Source organism: Staurois parvus, unplaced genomic scaffold, assembly GCF_062004578.1.
Source record: "Staurois parvus isolate SC_StPar_1 unplaced genomic scaffold, SC_StPar_1.0 ptg000299l, whole genome shotgun sequence".
Classification (NCBI taxonomy): domain Eukaryota; kingdom Metazoa; phylum Chordata; class Amphibia; order Anura; family Ranidae; genus Staurois; species Staurois parvus.
Window position 1 is genome coordinate 24,697,999 of NW_028318095.1, and position 20,047 is coordinate 24,718,045.

The following is a 20,047-nucleotide window of genomic DNA, read 5'->3' on the forward strand; positions in this document are numbered from 1 at the left end:
AGTTCTAATTTTGTTTCATCAGTCCACAGAACACTATCCCACAACTTTTGTGGTTTGTCCACATGGCTTTTGGCATACTGCAGTCGACTCTTCTTATTCTTTGGAGACAGCAAGGGGGTACGCCTGGGAGTTCTGGCACGGAGGCCTTCATTACGCAGTGTGCGTCTTATTGTCTGGGCTGAAACTTCTGTACCCACATCTGACAAATCTTTTCTCAGTTCCTCAGCAGTCACACGGGGACTTCTCTCCACTCTACGCTTCAGGTAGCGCACAGCAGTCGAAGTCAGCATCTTCTTTCTGCCACGACCAGGTAGCGTTTCAACAGTGCCCTTTGCCTTGAATTTGCGAATGATGCTTCCTAAGGTGTCTCTTGGTATGTTTAACATCTTTGCAATCTTCTTATAGCCATTGCCCTTCCTGTGAAGAGAAATCACCTCTTCTCTTGTCTTCCTGGACCATTCTCTTGCCTTCACCATGTTTGTAACCACACCAGTAAATGTCTAGAAGGAGCTGAGTATCACAGTCATTTTAAAGCTGCCTAATTGGTGCTTATTATGCTTGATTGCTGCTCGGTGACATCCACAGGTGTTTTCAATACCTGATGGAAAGCACCTGTATGAACCTCTGTTCTTCAGAGTGGTAGTCTTTAAGGGGTTGAATAATTGTGGCAATGAAGAAACCACATAAGAACCATTTACTACTGTATTACATAAACAATTGATGTCATTTTAGTTGCATTTGGGTAGTTACAACGTCCTTGTAGGATTTGATTCTGAATACAATTCCAAATGTACACTATAGTCCCTAAACCCCTTTACAGCATTGGGGGTTGAATAATTTTGGACACAACTGTATATACAGTAGGTGTATATAGGTATTGGCTGGGGAGCCAACAAGTGAGGCATACACTCGGTTATCTGTATGTCCCTGTAATCATATAAATGTGGATGTTTCATTGCATTGACCTTTACTTGTGGTATATTGTTCCAAATGCATTAGTATTGAATTTGGGAAAATACATTGTATATGCATGCACAGATAAAGGTCCCTGTCTAAAGCCTAGTACACGCGGGCAGAACAAAACAAAAAAAAACCTGGGAGGTTGCCAAACTAACTATGCAATGTCAGTGCGGTGATCTCTTCCACTAAGCTATTGTGTTCTGCCAGGGGAACTGCCCCCCAGCCAGAACAAACTGATCAGCACTCACAGCCATTTGCTGCTAGCGCTGATCAGCTGCTGGCCGAATGCTGGCTTTCCAGGATGTCCCTTTGACAAAAGCCGGTCGTTGGAATGTCTTCTGTCCAATAGTCAGCTGTAACCACTGTCCGAATGTCTGCTGGTTCAGATCGTGTGTACCCAGCATTACAATCTCTAATATAATACAGAACAAGATCTCTGGGACCTGGGAGCAGAGTTAGGGACTTCCATGTTTCTGTTGTAAACTTTGAAAATTAATTGTTCGGCAGTGCCTGCAGCTTAAAGGGGTTCATGGGGGTTTGTTTTAGGACTCATTTACTGCTATGGATAGGAATTTTTAGACACCAAATGAACAATTCACAAATATTTTATTTCACAATCAATTAAAATCTACAAACTTGATTAGCAAAATATGGTCTGATAAAAAGTGAATGAACCGCCATTTGTAAATACTATCAGCTGGGTGAAAACTGCACTTAAATACAGTTTTGATTTAGTTTGGTGCCTAAAAAATCCCATCCATATTTACAATATGTTATAGTGGTTTTCAGATTTACAAGGGGTGTGGCACTAAGGTATCTTCCATGGTTTGGATCTATTTATCATTTACTGCGTGGAAAGAATATTTAATACTTGAATCTTCATATACCTGTTGACGGTTTACTTTATAATCTGTAATTCCATTGTGCATGCCTGTTTTATGTAGTTGATTCACTGTGAAGCTTAAGTGTCATGCGCCCAATACTGATCGTTCAGTTCTTGGTATATGCTGGATAAACTCTTGGGAATGTGTAAGCCTAATCAGCAGAAAGTATGGTGGGGATTGTTTACCAGTAACTAAAAAAAAGGGTTCACATATATTTTTTTCTCCATGTGTAATGGTGATTTAAAATATTGAACTAAAACAGTCAGCATAGCAGCCAAGCACCTAATATTTTCAGATAGAGATGCATTTTTAACCACATTTCCCAGCCCTCTTTGCCTAAATTAACTTACCCTCACCCAGCTGCTCTCTTACCAGAACAGCAGAATAGCTATTGTATTCTGCAGCCATCATTGTTTACTGGTAGCTAAGATTGTACATTGAGCCCTCATAGACTTGTATCTATGAGTGTCTAACCTTCTGGAGATCGTGGTCCTTTACAAGTCTATGGGAGATGACTGCATCGGTGCAGCCAGTGGTGGAAATGAATGTAAACATTAGGGTAGGCTGTAGCTGTCTAACCCAAGGAATTAACTGCTGAGAGGGAGTTGTATGTTTATTTAAGTCAAGAGGGCTTGGGAGGGTGGCTTACTGTATTTTTTTTTTCTGAAAGTGCACTTAACCCTAACTGTACACTTAGTAGTATTACAAATGTATAGTGTGTAGGTATAAATGTACATGGGGGCTGCCATATTTTCTCACTACATTTGCTGGCTTCTTGTTTAGCTGCACTGTACTGTTTTTAGCTCACGTCTATGGGTTACATCTGATAGAAAGTCAGCAGAACTGGTGAACCAGCTAGGGATGTTCAAGTATTCATATATTCTTAACGAGTAATTTGATTTCAATTTAAACACCATGCTAGTAAAACTGAAAATTTGGTGCAATTTTAATTTTTTACAACAAAGTTTTATATTGTGTATATAGTGTGTATTTTCTACAATATGCTTTTGTTTTCCTTTAAAGAATGTAATATGATTTGATTTCCTTCACAAAATCTCCTCTGTTGGATTCCCAATCTACAGAACAGGAAATTTGAGCGCTCCCTGCTTTGCTCGGCATCTGTCAGGCTTGGCTACCTGAGGTGCACAGACTAAGGCTCACGAAGGCCAGGTTGATGAATATTCTCTCTCGGTGAGCACAACCTGCTCCCTGTTTCATCTCATCTTTTACCATTGATATATTGAAAACCTGGCCAGCATCCAATATCTTCCATCCTACTGCACATTCTTTCCTTGGAGCAGCTGCCAAAAGTATCACACAGAAATGCCCAGTAAACATAGCAAAACCAGGTCTTTTACAGCTATCACTGTGGAAGCAAAGGAAAAGATGAGACCAAAGACAATTGTCCCATGCACTGTCAAACTTTATTTCTTTCATGCCAAAATACAAAATGGAATGCATTTAATCCCTCACTTCCTCCCCATATATACTGTATAATCCTAATAACATGCCCTTGTATTTTGGCAGTTGGGATTCAGAGTGGAATGTGCGCATGCTACTGTTGGTAGTCTGAACTGAGTAAGAATCGAAGGAGAGGCATCACTGTCCAGAGGGAAAGTCAGCTGCATATGCTAAAGGAGGATTGTGGGGAGTGATGCTAATGTTTATTGGCCATGCCACTGCTTAGCAAGGGTTGGACCAGAGCCATGCAGCCTTCTTGTCCATGGCACTCTGCCCTGCCTGCATTGCACCTCATTCTGGCATAAATATGCTCTTGTGTCTGCATTCTATGTCTTCTTTGAGTGGTAAATGCTGATGTCCTCATAAACAAGACTGTAGAAGGTACCAAGTACTGTCCTGTAAAAGCTAAAGGTGAAAGGCTTATATGTTATAGTCTATATTTAAGTCATTTACATAAACTCCCAATTATGACTTTATGATACATCATACACAATAAATAGAAAACAAAGTACAATTTTGGCAAATCATTTTCCCATATTAGACATGGCAATGAAATGTTGAGAAATGAAATGTTGCAATTATGGTAGACAGTGTCAACCCTCTGGATTATGCAAACCAAAACTCCACATCCAAAGGCAAAGTTCCTGCCTTCCTCCCATCACTGCTTCTCACGGATATCACCTGTCTTGGTGGAGGACCAATAGAGCACTGTGATAGGCAGGAAGGGAGGGGATATAAAATCGCAATGGGCATAAATGTGTGCTACTGCGATTCATGAAAATTTCAAAAGGGAAGGACAAGCACCTCTAGGAGCCAGCTTTTTCTCTTTTTGCTAGTGTAAGAGATTTATGGCCTGATCTGACCATCTGATATACCTTCTCAAGGTCCTAATTATAGCACTCCTTTGGTGAATAGTGTTTCTGCACCCACCTTAAAATATGTCATGCTTAAATAATGTTTTTTGAAACTAATGCAAGTCCTCCCTTGTTTGCGTGGTACAACTGACAGAATACAATGTGTTTTCAGTTTGTAACTGGCCCCATTAACTGTCTGTCACTGTAATCGCCAAACACTAATTGGCAAAGAGTTCTGACAAGTGTGTCTACAAAGCAATTGTCACGGCAGAAACTGCACATGTTACAAGAGTCAGCATAACAGAAGTTAGTAAAACTACTATGTTTATTTTTCCGACATTACATATAGTGACAACCTCAGGAAGCAATATAAAGCTACCATGTTCTACTATTAATGCAAAATCAACCAATCAGAAAACAGTTGTTTTTATGACTGGTTGAAATGTCTAAAAGGTAGAATTTGATTGTTTGTTTTGGGTTACCATGTCTCCAATCACTGTCCTATAAAATACACCAGCTTATATTTCCTAAACTGACATTAACAGCTGCCATTGACTGTCTGTGGGGCTTTAATCATCTGAATTGAGGGTACAACAGGGGGACCCCATAAATCAGTGGACCTAAAAATCCAGAAATCTGCATTCCTAGTTAGTCAGTTGGGGCACCTGCATTGACATGTGATGTGCCCTGTGGTAGCCTCTTCTCTTCATAGAGATAAAGGAAAAACCACAGACAGCAGGTGACTGCCATCGATATGATGCAGGCATAAAGATCTTCAATGCACAAGTCTGTTTAAGGTTGCTCCTGACCTGTAACTCATGTGTGTATACAAATAGCACAGCAAACTTGAGGACTGTGTTTTTTTAAGATCTTGTTATAAAATATTTATGCTGAATTTCCCCAGATAGGGCAGCACAGTGATTAGCTATTCCACCTAGCAACATTAGGGTTGTCGGTTTGAATCCCAGTTCTCGGCACTACCTGTCTGGAGTTTGTATGTTCTCCCTGTGCCTGCATGGGTTTCCTCCCACACTCCAAAGACATGCTGGTAGGTTACTTGACCGCTGTCTAAATTGACCCTAGTATGTGTGTGAATGTGAGATCTGGACCTTAGATTGTAAGCTCCTTGGGGGCAGAGACTAATGTGAATGCACAATATATGTGTAAAACGCTGCGTAAATTGATGGTGCTATATAAGTACCTGTAATAAATAAATATTTAGATGGATAACACGTTGCCATAAAAGTCAGTATAGCCAGTTTTATGAGAACTCAGAGGCATTTTTGTCCTTGGTAGAACAGTCACATCATTTTTATTTTTTTTGTCTGGGAAAAGCAAAAGTCTCAAGAGATTTTATTAAATTTAGACCAGTTAGAACCAGTTCAGAACCTACAAATTAAGACCAGGCTTTGTTTACCATTTGCACTGCAAGTTATCAAGTAATTATCAAGCATGTGACCCTTTCTTATATTATATCCTACTTAATCCTAATTAAAAACATAAAAAGTCCCTAAGATGGTAACATAGATGAAAAGCTAGACCTACTGACTTCTACAAGAGCACCCCAGGAGTCCTAAAACCCAGGACACTCTGTTAATTGAAATAGTGATTTCACCGAGGAAGATAGTGCTTGGCCCAACCCTTCTGACTATTAAACCTCCTCATTGGCCTAGCAATGTGATGGGCGGCTTTAAACACCAAAGGATACTGGTAAGTAAAAGAGGCAGAACCAAGAACTGACTTTGTATAAAGTCACTGTTTACATCACAGGATCCAAAGGCTTCATGGCTTTCAGGACCTTCTAGAAGAAACGTGTAGACACCTTTGTGTACCTGAGGTTCATCTACATCACCATGTAGGCTCCAACAGGTCTTTTTTCAGCTAGAACGTGGTAGAACTCAGTTCCACCACCTCTAGTTGAAGCCCTCTGCTGTCTGGTCACCACATCTCACTTTCACCCCTCTTCAGCTCTGACCTCTGCATGCAACCCCCTTCCACTGCCCCCTAACAGAAGTCCAGCTTGTCTCCCAATGGCTCCCTCAGATCTGAGCAGCTCCTACTGAGTGCAGGATGGGGACAAGGGAGATGCAGGTGCCTGTGGTGTAGTGCATATGCCGACACCTCCACTGGATGATCTCTCTGCAAGTGAGTGAAGCGGAGCCACCTACAGTATCCAGGGGTGGGGGGAGGGGGGTACTGGAGCCAGCTGGGTGATTCAGCTTAATACAACAACAGACATGTGGAAGATGGTGGCGCTTTTAAGCAGGGGGAAGGAGAAGGGGTAAGTGGATGGGGGTTGCATGCAGAGGTCAGAGCTAAAGTGGGGTGAAAGTGAGATGTGAATGGGTATGCAGAGGTAAGCAGCTGTGGAAGAAGGCTAAACTCTGTACTCTGTGTGCAGTGCACCTATAAACTCTGTATACAGCTCACCCCTAAACTGTGCACTATGTACGTAGCACCCCCGAACTCTGCACTCTGTGTGTAACCCCCCAACTCTGCACTCTGTATGTAATGCACTGTTACTAAAATGACCACACCCACTATTCGATGCGGTTTGGAGGGTGTGTGCATGCGAGGGGGGGAGGGGGTTTTGAGGGGGTTGTGGTTGTGTTCCTGCACCCATTTTCTGAGAAAAAAAGCCCAGGGCACCAATATTCTTAAATAGAGTTTTCAGTTTGGAAAAGCAATTAGAAAAGCTGACAACATTGCACAGTTACTGATGGGTGGAAGTCTCTTTATTTGCAATACCCACTGATGACAGCCATTGGTGCAGACAAAAGCAATTGTTCCTGAGGGGTAGTTGTGTTGTTCCAAAAAAAAAAAAAAGCTGAGGTGTGGCAGCCTTGGGTTGCTTTTATCTGCACTGTATACAGCTGGCCTGCAGATTTGGAAGTCTGAAAGCCAACAGCATTCAGCATCAGCAGATATCCCACAGGGTTTACAACACAAAGTAGGACATCTATTTAGTGTTTCCCTAAAGACTATGTCACCTTGCTGGAATTTTTAATCAAAATAATAGAATGTGATTGGTTAACATAGGCAACACTTACTTTTGTTCCAGTAACTACCAAACAGTTCTCATTAATGTTTGTATAAGTCTTATTTCATTCCTATGATACATTAATTTTCTTATTGTCTCTTGAGACCACAACCCTAACAGAGCATAAATGTTTAAATACAAACATCTGGATAATACAATTCCTGCATCTACTGGTTATACCTGGGATTTTACCTAACAAGTGCTTGGTGTTCACTTTGCATAAGCGATGCTCCATCAGTGACAGCCTTATATATGTACAGTATATTACAGCATGGACTAGATGCAAAGAAGAAGAGGTGCTTACAGCAGCCAGGACCAGCATCCATGCAAAATGGTCTTTTTTTTTGGTTTCTGAGTTTGTGTTAAATTGCCCATCAAAAATACTAAAAAAGAGATTAAAAGTCCTGTTCCATTTTGTCAGCGAGGAAGCAGCATCATCCAAAACAGAGGAAGGTCACATGACATTGAGCCATGTGAGGTTCTTTCCCATTTGCGACCCTATATGTGGCAGTTTTCAGCTATATTATTGATTACAGACAATAGCTTTCATTCCTTTGATACAAAAGCTGGAAATAAAAAAAACGGTTTTGTGCCATCACCTGAATGCCAGTCCCCAGATGCCACTCCATACATTGTCCATCTGTTGGTATTTCTGTTAGGAGGGCAGCCTCAAGGCATCTCTCTGTTTCCCTTTTTAAAAGTCCCTCTCATGTGCTATGCTCCAAAATCTCTTTCTTATTTCTCTCAATTCCCAAGGGTGTGTAAAGTGCTGCATGCAATCCCTTGGACTTTGGAAAGAGCTGGGCCTGCTCCTTCCTCCAGCAAGCCTCCAAAGTGGAAGGTTCTCTTGCAGTGAGGAGGTGTCAACAAGTGAAGGAAAAGCAGGCCACTTCCTGATTTCCCTCTGAGCCCCAGATCTTCATTGAACTTTAATGGAAAACTGTAAAGAAGATAAGTGACAATCATTAGATTATAGCAATCACTGTCCAAAGGACATAAAACATGCACATATCATTAACCACTTGACCTCCAGAAGGTTTCACCCCCTTCATGGCTAGGGCATTTTTGCTATTCAGAACTGTGCTACTTTAACTGGCAATTCTCATGCAACACTGTACCCAAATTACATTTTTATAATTTTTTCAAACAAATAGAGCTTTATTTTTGCTGTTATTTGATCACCACTGTGTTTTTTATTTTTTATTATATAAATGAAAAAAGACAGAACATTTTTTAAAAACACAATATTTTCTGCTTTCTGTTATAAAACATCCAATCAAACAATCTAATTTGTTCACAAATGTAGGCCATTCTGCTACATGTCTTTGGTAAAAAAAAAAAAAAAGCCCCATTAAGTGTATATTAATTGGTTTGTGTGAAAGTTATAGTGTCTACAAACTATGGTATAAATACTGGAATGTACACAGCTATGACCCTATACTGGTAATGGGGATGATCAGCCACCTATAGTGGGACTGGGATAGTGTGGCAGGCAATCTGGTGCTAACAGACCCTTGCTGGGAAGTACACTAATTGACACTGGCATCAATAGTGATACTAATACAGTGATAAGATATAATACTGTATACTGTCACTGTACTAATGATACTGGCTGGGAAGGGGTTAATGTCAAGAGGAAATCAACGGGTTAACTGTGGGCCTAACAAGTGTAATGTGTGTAATATGTGCTGCTTTTACTAAGAGGACTGGCTGTTTTTGCAAGCAGGGAGAATAAACAGCCAGATCACTAATGTGTGTACAGAGCCCTGTGTGCTTGTAAACACAGGACTCTGTGCTGTGATTGGCTACAGATGATCAGCAGGTCTCAGCCATAAGTCATTGGTCGAGACCTTCTGACAAGATTTCACTGTAACAGTGACAGCGCAAGTCAGCTAAGGGCACGCATGTGTGCGCCCCGAACCCGGAAAACGCTGAATAATGTACATATATGTAATCTAGCCTGGCTGTGCCACCTGCCCACAATAAATGAACTGTGGGAGGACGGCAAGCAGTTAACATAGTCTATCTGTATCCCATGCTACCAAGATGTAACTAAGGGACCACAAGGCCAAGTGAAGAACACATCTCATTCTGTCTTTAAAAAGCCTGAGATAAATCTCTTATCTCATCTTCTGGTATAATAGCCCTATATACAGGTTCATGTCTGTATAGTTCATGGGCAAATTTGATATGTTCAGCATCTAAAAAACCAAGCCATGTAAGCCACACCACTGGTGACATCATGCTCCACACCAATATGGTGTGTATACTATATCAAATGAATTGTGGAAGTCCACTTGTTAGCAGGTGCAGTTAGACTGCTGGCCACTAGATGGCTCTGTTCTGACTATAGTCTGGTAAAAGGACTGTTGTAATTAGATGTTAGCTCCCTTTTAGAGAAAACCATACTCTAGTGATGTAATGGGTGGAGTTAGCGCCCATATAAATGCCAGTGTGGGAGGGGTCTGGTCTTGGATGGGGCATTGAAGACTGATACCCCAGAGCTGCTATGATGTAGTCTTCTGCAGAGATAATCTTAAGGGCCCTGTGCAGGGCTGAAGTCACAAGCAAGGTGAAACAGTAATTATGAGTAGTTGTAGAAGCATGGAAACATGCCATCTGGGAATACGCCCATCTGGACAGAGGCATAGATGGATATTCGGAAAAGATTGGTATACTATAGAGGGCACATTGATCATACTTGGTGATTGAAGCTACATGATGTGGTGCTCTCTAGGAGAGAAGCTGCAAAGGTAATATGGCTTACAATTTATGAATGAAGAAATAAAAACTACAGAATGTATACTCCTATGTATGGCATTCTGAAGAATTCTGCTAGTATGTCAAATGTGATGTCAGATGTCATGGAAATTTTTGGGAAGTTAAAGTGCGGAAAATAGATTTTATATGTGAACATTCCTTTGTTCCTAAGTATTCAGGCCTACCCAATATGGTGGAGGGTTCCATCCAGGAGCGGACCATTTGGAAACTCGGGCACTGCCCGAGGGCCCGGGGTCAGTAGGGGGCCCAATGAAATGCCCCTGGTACCTTTTTCATAGGCTTTTTTGAGTTTGGCCAAGGACACAGGAGCCCCATGATCCCCTATTGCCCGGGGGCCCCATGAGTTGTCAGTCCGCCCCTGGTTCCATCAAAAAGAGGTGGGTAGCTGTCCTATCCAAGAAGAAGCAGGGTGGGGACTTGCTTGATTTGGTGCCAAACACCTGCCCAGTCCTGTGCCCTATGCATAGATTGGTCAACACTGAATGATCAAGAAGTCCTGTCTGTTTTCATTTTAATTAAGGTATTCAGAAGGTTATGCCTGCAGGAATTTCATATATTAGGAGATTGTAAAACTAGGACAAAAGGAAACAATACAACATTCTAACAAACTCATGTCCTGTTTTTCCTGGGAATTAAAGAAAAGAAATATCCCTGCTATGTATTATGTCTGATTTATGGAGGGTGCCATATATTTTACAGTTATGGTTCACAGGTACTATAATGGCTCAGAACACTGCGGGATAGATTTGCATCTGTAAGTTGATGGTTCCTCTAAGGCATTTTCTGAAATGAAGTGATGACATGACAGATGAGGGAACAAGGCTTTTCCATCATGAATGACTGAACTGCTTCCCTAAAAATGACTCTTCTGTTAGATCTGATTGATACACACATTATATAATTTTTTTATATTTCTACATAACATGGAGCTGCAGGTCTAGACTGACAGGTGACCTTCATTATTCTGCAGTTAATAAATTATGGCAGGCAGCAACGATAGGCACCAAGAACAAACCTCTCCATTATGGCAGTATATACTGTGTTATAAACTACTGTATATAAGTTAGTCCTGGCTGAAGTTTAATTACTTTTTCTATTGCTTGGTCATGCAAGTGACAGTCCCCACTTCAGTTCACAGCTCAACCATTCAGCCTTTATAAAATGTCAGAAATAGGACTCTTTTTTTCTAAATCTCCTAGATTGTAAGCTCCAAGGAGCAGGGCCCTCCTTTCCCTCTTGTATTGAACTATATTGTTGCTATATTGTCTCCCGTTATATTGTAAAGCGCTGAGCAAACTGTTGGCGCTATATAAATCCTGTATAATAATAATAATAATAATAATAATAAATGCATATTTACTATATTGCCAAAAGTATTGGGACACCCCTCCAAATCATTGGATTCAGGTGTTCCAATCACCTCCATGGCCACAGGTGTATAAAATCAAGCACCTAGGCATGCAGACTGCTTCTACAAACATTTGTGAAAGAATGGGTCGCTCTCAGGAGCTCAGTGAATTCAAGCGTGGTCCCGTGATAGGTTTCCACCTGTGTAATAAGTCCATCCGTGCAATTTTCTTGCTACTAAATATTTCACAGTCAACTGTTAGTGGTATTATAACAATATGTAGGCCACTTAAAATGACAGAGCGGGGCCAGCACAGCAGGGTCAGCTGTAGCGCACAGTGAGCAGAAGTCACAAACTGTCTGCAGAGTCCAAGCTAAAGACCTCTAAACTTTGTGTGGCCTTCAGATTAGCACAAGAGTGCATAGAGAGCATCATGGAATGGATTTTCATGGCTAAGCAGCTGCATCCATGCCTTACATCACCAAGTGCAATGCAAAGCGTCAGATGCAGCGTTGTAAAGCATGCCGCCACTGGACTCCAGAGCAGTAGAGATGTGTCATCTGAAGTGACCAATCACGCTTCCCTGTCCAGGCAATCTGATGGATATGTCTGGGTTTGGCGGTTGGCAGGAGAACGGTACTTGCCTGAGTGCATTGTGCCAAGTGTAAAGTTTGGTGGAGGGTGATTATGGTGTGGGGTTGTTTTTCAAGGGTTTGGCTTGGCCCCTTAGTTCCAGTGAAGGGAACTCTTAAGGCATCAGTATACCAAGACATTTTGGACAATTTCATGCTCCTAACTTTGTGGAAACAGTTTGGGGATAGGCCCTTCCTGTTCCAACATGTTGCACCATTGCACAAAACAAGCTCCATAAAGACATGGATGAGCCAGTTTGTGGATGGAGGAACTTGACTGGCCTGCACAGAGTCCTGACCTCAACCGATACAACACCTTTGGGATGAATTAGAGCAGAGACTGCGAGCCAAGCCTTCTCGTCAGTGCTTGACCTCACAAATGCGCTTCTGGAAGAATGGTCAAACATTCCCATAGACACATTCCTAAACCTTGTGGACAGCCTTCCCTGAAGAGTTGAAACTGTTATAGCTGCAAAGGGTGGGCCAAATCAATATTGAACCCTACGGGCTAAGATTGGGATGCCTTTAAAGTTCATGTGCTGGTAAGCGTCCCAATACGTTTGGCAATATACTGTATGTAATCCAAATTAATTTTAAAAAGGTATCAATGATAGTGAAAATCATTTGCAATGGCCATGTTGAGTGGCTGACACTGAAAATCTGGTACAGAGATGTAGCTTGCAATTTTCCCTATGAAAATACTACGTCAGGTGTGATTCAGCAAAACTAGCAAGTGCTGAAAAGTGAAACGTCAGCTTTAGGCTGCTATACCATTACTCACCTAAAGCCTAGTACACACTATGAGAAAATCGGATGAAAAATACCGCTTCCGGAGCAAGCGGACGATAATCTGACCATTAGTACACAGCTTTCAAGTGCTAATCCCGTGCTAATTCATGCAAAAAATATCCGAAAGGACAAGCATAAAAATGTTTCTCGTAAAATAACAGAATGAACAATTTTCGTGTAATTAGTATAATATTTGTACTGAAAAAATCTAGTGACCAAGGCCACGCATGCTGTGAAATAAAAGAATACATTACAATACATTACATCACATCCGAAGTTGTATTCTGTTTTACAAGAATTTTCATAACTTTAGTAACCTATTCATTTTTTATATGAGATTAGCATGCAAAAAAAAAATGGCCGATCATTCGTCGAATATACTCATCATGTGTACTGGGCATTAGTGTGGAAGAAGTGGCCATTGTTGCCTTAAATTTAATTAGCGCCTACTTTATTGAATATATATACATCAAACCTTTTCTCTAAATGGACTTAAACCCCTATCTCATGTAGAGTAATCACTATGTATTGAAAAATAGTATTAAAATAAAATAAACCACTATAAATCACATAAGTCCAAGGTTTAAAGTGTCTCAAAGAAAATCCAAATATTAAAACTGTGTCCAAAATATCGAAAATCTTCCAAAAATTAAACAGTGTATCCAACTTATTCACCAGTCCAGATCCCGTAGTACCTCAAAAAAAATTAAACTGAAATAGTGTATTACCTTCAAATTTCTAAATTCATTATTATGTGAAAAATAAATATTTACAACGTGAGTAAAACGTGAATCATGCAAAGAAAATTTTCACTCCGTGTACACTCCTGCAAATGTGAAAAACAGTAAAAAAAAAAGTTTTTTTTAAATATATAAAATAGATTTTTCTAAATCAACAAAACCACTCCGTGAAAATTCAATTAATATATCAATACATGAAGTGAACAATCCATGACCACCTCACTCTAGTGGGATTAAAGGTAATTACCCTCTTGAAGTAACAACAAGCATCTCTAGATATGTAATCACTTAACACCTTCCATCCACCATGCAGATAGTAGACTTTCAACTTCCCCAATTCCTCAGAAGGTAAAGAAGAGATCCATATAGTAATTGAATAAGGTGTATATGAAGAAATTTAATACAATGCTTACACTAGGAATTACTTAATCCTTCAGACCAGTCCCAGCAGTTTGTAATGCAAAAACACACATTCTCCAATACTCAAAATGGCCGCGCCACTACTTCCGGTTTGGCGTCAGACGGCACGTTACTGACGCGTTTCGTCACTTCCGGACTTCTTCTCGAGGGATCCCTATTCGAGGGTCTACTATCTGCATGGTGGATGGAAGGTGTAAAGCGATTACATATCCAGAGATGCTTGTTGTTACTCCAAGAGGGTAATTGCCTTTAATCCCACTAGAGTGAGGTGGTCATGGATTGTTCACATCATGTATTGATATATTAACTGAATTTTCACGGAGTGGTTTTGTTGATTTAGAAAAATCAATTTTATATATTTAAAAAAAATTTTTTTTTTTTCTTGTACTGTTTTTCAAGTTTGCAGGCGTGTACACGGAGTGAACATTTTCTTTGCATGATTCACGTGTTACTCACGTTGTATATATCTGTTTTTCACATAATAATGAATTTAAAAATTGAAGGTAATACACTATTTCAGTTTCATTTTTTTTGAGGTACTACGAGATCTGGACTGGTGAATAAGTTGGATACACTGTTTAATTTTTGGAAGATTTTTGATATTTTGGACACAGTTTTAACATTTGGATTTTCTTTGAGACACTTTAAACATTGAACTTATGTGATTTATAGTGGTTTATTTTATTTTATTATATTTTAATACTATTTTTCACTACGTAGTGGTTATTATACATGAGATAGGGGTTTAAGTCCATTTAGAGAAAAGGTTTGATTTATATATATTTACTTTCAAGGGTGAAAGTGTGACTTTTCTTGGGTTTATCTAGTGTGAATTTATCTATTTTATATACTTTACTGAATAAACCACATCCTTATGAATGCTGCTGACCCTTGGAAAGGATTAGCTACATTGCATACAGTTAACATATATACCTTTAGGAGATTTTAAGCTCACCGGTGAGACTGAGTACGCAAAGGACGATGATGAGGATCCCCAACAAGATGGATACCACACTCAGGAGTCGGGCCAGGCGTCCTAATCTTCGAGCTCCATCCACATCACCTTGCTGTAAGCTGTTTCTTGACTAGACAGAGACCAAAAAAAAGTGAATCAAATCTTTGCTGAAAACAATTTACTTTAGTCAAAAATAATATTTACATTTTCATTTTAGTGTTCCTTTTCTCTATACAGGAACATTCAAAACCTTTTTTTTACTTATTTACCAGTGGGTGAGGTTCTCCTTGGACTGGTAAGGTAAACAGGTTTTTTGTTGTTTTTTTTAACTTGGTTGGGTTAACTCCATGACTATGGTCTCTGATTAATATTCTATACCTTCTGGGTCTAGTTTTATGCGTTTTACCTTGCTTGTAGAGACTATTGGTTGGTTTACTGGGTCTTTTAGTCAGGTCAACCTTGTAAGATAAATAGGTTATATGGCTCTATTTGGACCCCTTGCTATTGGTTCAGTAATCTATTACTGGTTGCTGGTGCTGTAGCATTGGCATATTTGTTTCATTATCAATGTTAGTCTGTCAATACTCTTTGTACGCTGTTTTTTATGCTTCAAAAGCAATAAAAATAATTTTCCATGAATATTATCATTGTTTAAAATAGGTCATATCTACAATGCTCAGCATAAATGAGTACACTCCTGTTGAAAAGTAATATTTTAATCAATATCTCAATGAACACAAGTAAGGTAATAATATAACTTAGATTAAAAAATCTTCAGTTTTACTCAAATTTGTTGATGCAAAAATGAATACACCACAACAAAAACTACTACTTCTGGTATTATGTATGACCTCCATGAGTTTCAAGGACAGCACCAAGTCTTCTAGGCATGGAATGAACAAGTTGGCGACATATTGCAACATCTATCTTTTTCTAGAACATCCTCTTTAGAGCCTGGACGCTGGATGGAGAGTGATGCTCAACTTTAGAATTCCGCATAGGTGTTCGATTGGGTTCAGATCAGGAGACATACTTGGCTATTGAATTACTTTCACCCTGTTCTTCTTCAGAAACGCAACAGTGGCCTTATATGTGTGTTTTGGATCATTGTCATGTTGAAAAAGTGCACGACGACCAAGGGTATAGAGTGATGGTAGCATCTTCTCTTTCAAAATAGAGCAGTACATCTGTGAATCCATGATACCATGAATGAAATGCAGCTCCCGACACCAGCATTCATGCATCCCCACAGAAAGACACTGCCACCACCATGCTTCACTCTAGGCACCACACATTTTTCTTTGTACTCCTCACCTTTGTGACACTATACAGTTTTGCATACAGCCATCAGTTCCGAAAACATTTATCTTGGTCTCATCACAGACTACAGAGTCCCAATAGTCTTCTTTTTCAGCATGGACCCTGTCAAATTTAAGGAGGGCTTTTTTGTGCATGGACTTTAGGAAAGGCTTCCTTCATGGACAACACCCATGCATCCCATTCCTCTGCAGTGTACGCTGTACTATGTCACAGGAAGCAATCACCCCATTTTGGCTTTCTACTTCTTGCAGTGAACTTGCATGGTAAATTTATTCATCTCTTCTCATCAGAATAGGCTCCTGTCGAGGTGTTAACTTCCGTGGATGGCCTGGACGTCTCTGCGAGATGGTTGTAGTTCCATTTTTGTATCACTTTTGCTACAGTATTCTGACTGAAAAGTAAAGCTTTGCTGACCTTGTAGCCTTCACCTTTCTTGTGTAAAGAAATGATTTTCTTTCTCAGGTCTCGTGACATTTCTCTTCCATGTGGTGCCATTGCTGACAGCATGAAATGGACAGGGGTTTTCTTTGTTAACTCCTTGATGCCTACTGCACACAAAATAGCGGCCTCACAAAACTGCTCTTTTTTTCTGTGTGGCCACTAATTTGCGTACCTGTGTTTCTGCTGGGAGCATGCCGCAGGGCACACTCCCAGCAAAAAGACCGGGGTGTCACTGAGAGCCCCAGGTCCCGTTCTAACAATTGGGACCCGGAAAAGGTCACCTTATCGCTTTGATAGCCTCTGATTTGCTATCACAGTGATCAGTCACTGTGATGTCTGCCCCCCTTGTTTACACTTTCTGAATGGAGGAGAGAGATACGTTGTATCTCTGTCCTTTCAAAGAGAAAAAAAACCCAGTGTGTGTAAAAAATAAATAAATAAATAATAATATTAATAAAAAAATAAACAAAATACCTAGATTAAGGTTTGCTCTAGGTCTGTGCCAGGGTTAGTGTTTGGGTCAAGATTAGGGTCAAAGATCAAGGTCAGGGTTAGTTGTTTTTTTTTCTGGTCAGGGTTTTTTTTTTAACTTTTAAATTAGTATCAGTGTCAGTTAGTGGCAGGATAAAAAAAAAAAGAAAGCAAATTGAGCACTATTTTTTCTGGGCTGTACTACGGGTACAAACAACAACTAACATACACACGTGGTATCGCTGCGATCGTCAAGAGCAGGAGAAATTATTTCAGCTTGTTCTTTGGTGGTAGGTTATGGTAGTAGCAAGAAATATACAGCTAAAATGTTTTTTATTTCACTATTTTGGGCCAGTTTTCCTTTTGGTAATAAAAAAAAAACAGGAGATATCTGTTATCATTTACCACCAAATGAAAGCCCAATTTGTCCTGAAAAAAGCTTTTTTGTGTGTGCAAATTAACAAATCTTGCTTGCAATCAATGGCCGGCATTATGGGAGTATTTTGCAGTATAGTATCCCATAGAAAATGTTGATTCTGAATGAAAAGTAAACGTTTTGTTGGGGTGTATTCATTTATGCTGATCACTGTATATACTCCAGATACAAACCTAAATGCTACATACCTTCATATGTATATGAAAGATGCCACATACCATGCCTAGAAAAAGTAGTCATATCCCTTGAAATTTTCCACATTTGGTTATGTTTATTATGATTTTATGTGACAGACCAACAAAAAATGGCACATAGTTATGAAGTGGAAGAAAAATGATAAATGGTTTTCAAATTTTTTTACAAATAAATATCTGAAAAGTGTGGTTTGCATTTGTATTCAGCTCCCTTTACTCTAATACCCCTTACTAAAATCTAATGGAAACAATTGCCTTCAGAAGTCACCTAATTAGTAAAGAGAGTTCACCTGTGTGCAATTTAATCTCAGTATAAATACAGGTGTTCCGTGAAGCCCTCAGAGGTTTGTTATTTTACATTAGTGAACAAACAGCATCATGAAGGCCAAGGAACACGCCAGACAGGTCAGGGTTAAAGTTGTGGCTATGTTTAAAGCAGGGTTAGGTTATAAAAAAAATCTCAAGCTTTAAATATCTCACAGAGCACTGTTCAATCTATCATCTGAAAATGGAAAGAGTATGGCACAACTGCCAACCTACCAAGACATGGCCGTCCACCTAAACTGACAGGCCAGGCAAGGAGAGCATTAATCAGAGAAGCAGCCAAGAGACCTATGGTAACTCTGGAGGAGCTGCAGAGATCCACAGCTCAGGTGGGAGAATCTGTCCACAGGACAACTATTAGTCGTGCACTCCACAAATCTGGCCTTTATGGAAGAGTGGCGACAAGAAAGCCATTATTGAAAGAAAGCCATAAGAAGTCCCATTTGCAGTTTGTGAGAAGACATGTGGGGGACACAGAAAACATGTGGAAGAAGGAGCTCTGGTCTGATGAGACCAAAACTGAACTTTTGGCCTAAAAGCAAAATGCTATGTGTTGCGGAAAACTACCACTGCACTTCACCCTGAGCACACCACCCCCACCATGAAACATGGTGGTGGCAGCATCATGTTGTGGGAATGCTTTTCTTCAGCAGGGACAGGGAAGCTGGTCAGAGCTGATGGGAAGATGGATGGAGCCAAATACAGGGCAAGCTTAGAAGAAAACCTGTTAGAGTCTGCAAAAGACTTGAGACTGGGGCCGAGGTTCACCTTCCAGCCGGACAACGACCCTAAACATACAGCCAGAGATACAATGGAATGGTTTAGATCAAAGCATATTCATGTGTTAGAATGGCCCCCTAAAAGTCCAGACCTAAATCCAATTGAGAATCTGTGGCAAGACTTGAAAATTGCTGTTCACAGGTGCTCTCCATCCAATCTGACAGGGTTTGAGCTATTTTGCAAAGAATAATGGGGAAAAATTTCACTGTGCAAAACTGGTAGAGACATCCCCAAAAAGACTTGCAGCTGTAATTGCAGCGAAAGGTAGTTCTACAAAGTTTTGACTCTGGGGGGCTGAATACAAATGCACGCCACACGTTTCAGATATTTATTTGTAAAAAATTATGAAACCATTTATCATTTTCCATCCACTTCACAATTATGTGTCACTTTGTGTTGGTCTATCACATCAAATCGCAATAAAATGCATTTACATTTTTGGTTGCAACATGACAAAATGTGGAAAATTTCAAGGGGTATGAATACTTTTTTAAGGCACTGTATCTAAGCTGAATAACAAGACTATAGAAGACCATGTAGTTGCTGCTAAAGCCATTATTACAGCAATGTCTGCCAGCATAATCAGTTATCCAGGCAGCAGTAAAATAAATGTATATATAGTTCAAGCACCTCTAGCAGGCTGTCATGATATAAATATTGTAAAGGATTAGTACAAGTCTCAGTGGTCTGGTTTTTAAGATGGAAGATCAGGAGGACCTGCATTGATTTTTTTCTTCGGAACCCTGTTTTAGGATTATTAGTGTTGTTATTTCAACATTTTCTTGATGTTGTGTTTCACAACATTAGTTGAACTGCTGAAAATAGATTCAATTAGTCCTACTTTAATCCATAAATGAATCAACCAAGGACCTTTTTTTTTCTGGACATCCATCCACATCTCACCCACTGCAGGATAGAAGTGGAGTATTGCTAACTCAGTCAAAAGCTGTTAACAAACTCAAACTGTTCCATGTATGCATCTGTCAATGCTGACATTATGAGTGGACACAGAGGGACAGATCTCTTACTACAAACGATGGTTGGTATGATATCTGCCTGATCTCATTGTGATCTGGCTAGTGATTTAGGACACGGACCATCTCATGTAATCACCTGTTTCCAATATCATATAACAATTAAATCATAAAAAGTATTTATTAAAGCCAAGCAGTGTAAAGTCTGGTACACACTGGCCAAACATCAAACGGTATTGGCTG

General features: G+C 40.0%; 1 protein-coding gene across 2 annotated transcripts in view; it reads right to left on the reverse strand.

Moving 5' to 3' along the window:
• Positions 1 to 3,246: 3,246 nt before the first annotated feature.
• Positions 3,247 to 20,047, reverse strand: part of LOC149457977 (trafficking regulator of GLUT4 1) — a 48,764-nt gene continuing 31,963 nt past the window's right edge. Inside the window, exons 2-3 of one of the 2 annotated variants that reach the window (XM_089683058.1) lie at positions 14,865 to 14,994; positions 3,247 to 8,139 (exon numbers count right to left, since the gene is read on the reverse strand). In XM_089683058.1, the coding sequence (XP_089539184.1) occupies positions 8,129 to 8,139; positions 14,865 to 14,994 (141 nt within the window). In that variant the 3' untranslated portion in view covers positions 3,247 to 8,128. Of the gene's footprint in view, positions 8,140 to 14,842; positions 14,995 to 20,047 lie in introns of both variants that reach the window. The other variant, XM_089683057.1, reaches the window with a different exon arrangement.